Source organism: Eimeria mitis, genomic scaffold (genome assembly GCF_000499745.2).
Source record: "Eimeria mitis Houghton genomic scaffold, Emh_scaff5303, whole genome shotgun sequence".
Taxonomy (NCBI): Eukaryota; Apicomplexa; class Conoidasida; order Eucoccidiorida; family Eimeriidae; genus Eimeria; species Eimeria mitis.
This window is the reverse complement of record NW_013573580.1, coordinates 967-1456: the sequence shown is the minus strand read 5'-3', so window position 1 is coordinate 1456 and position 490 is coordinate 967. Positions and strand designations below refer to the sequence as shown.

Sequence of the window (490 nt, the reverse complement as noted above, 5' to 3'; positions counted from 1 at the left end):
TCTGAATCAACATGCGAATCCCGCCAGCATGGCATCTCCCGTTTCACCCCATCACATCCAACACCCAAACGGTACTAGCTTAGGCCCTTCCCGGCGGACCCAAGTGACGCTCTGTCCTGACGTTCACCGTCGGTAGAACTCATGCAGAACATTACTCCTCTGCAGAGCCACCGCCTCACGGACGCAAACGTTCACACATGCGGAGAGGGCTGGTCCGACCCTCCACACACCCCAAGGCCCCACAAAACTCGACGGAATCTGCATCGCCACTCGCAAACACTGATACGGGAGAGATGCGCAGTTAAGCAAGCAAACACGCTCACTCCCTGATGCGAAACAATCCGTTGCGCGTAAGCTAGCGTTCGCTGCGCCTCGCCTGCCCACCTCTCCTCCACCTCCCAGACCCCACGTCAGCCAGTCCCGCCACCACTGCGTGCCCATCCAACTGCGATCACCCCGAACACCCGCTCTACTGAAGAATCTGCGACGT

The 490-nt window shown here is 59.0% G+C and overlaps 1 protein-coding gene across 1 annotated transcript in view; it reads right to left on the bottom strand.

Moving 5' to 3' along the window:
• The window catches only part of EMH_0081160 (uncharacterized protein), a gene marked incomplete at both ends in the record, with an annotated part of 3063 nt that overhangs the window by 1755 nt on the left and 818 nt on the right, over nt 1-490 (bottom strand). The window contains 2 exons of the mRNA XM_013500349.1: nt 180-258; nt 385-445. Of these exons, the coding sequence (XP_013355803.1) occupies nt 180-258; nt 385-445 (140 nt within the window). The remainder of the gene's footprint in view (nt 1-179; nt 259-384; nt 446-490) is intronic.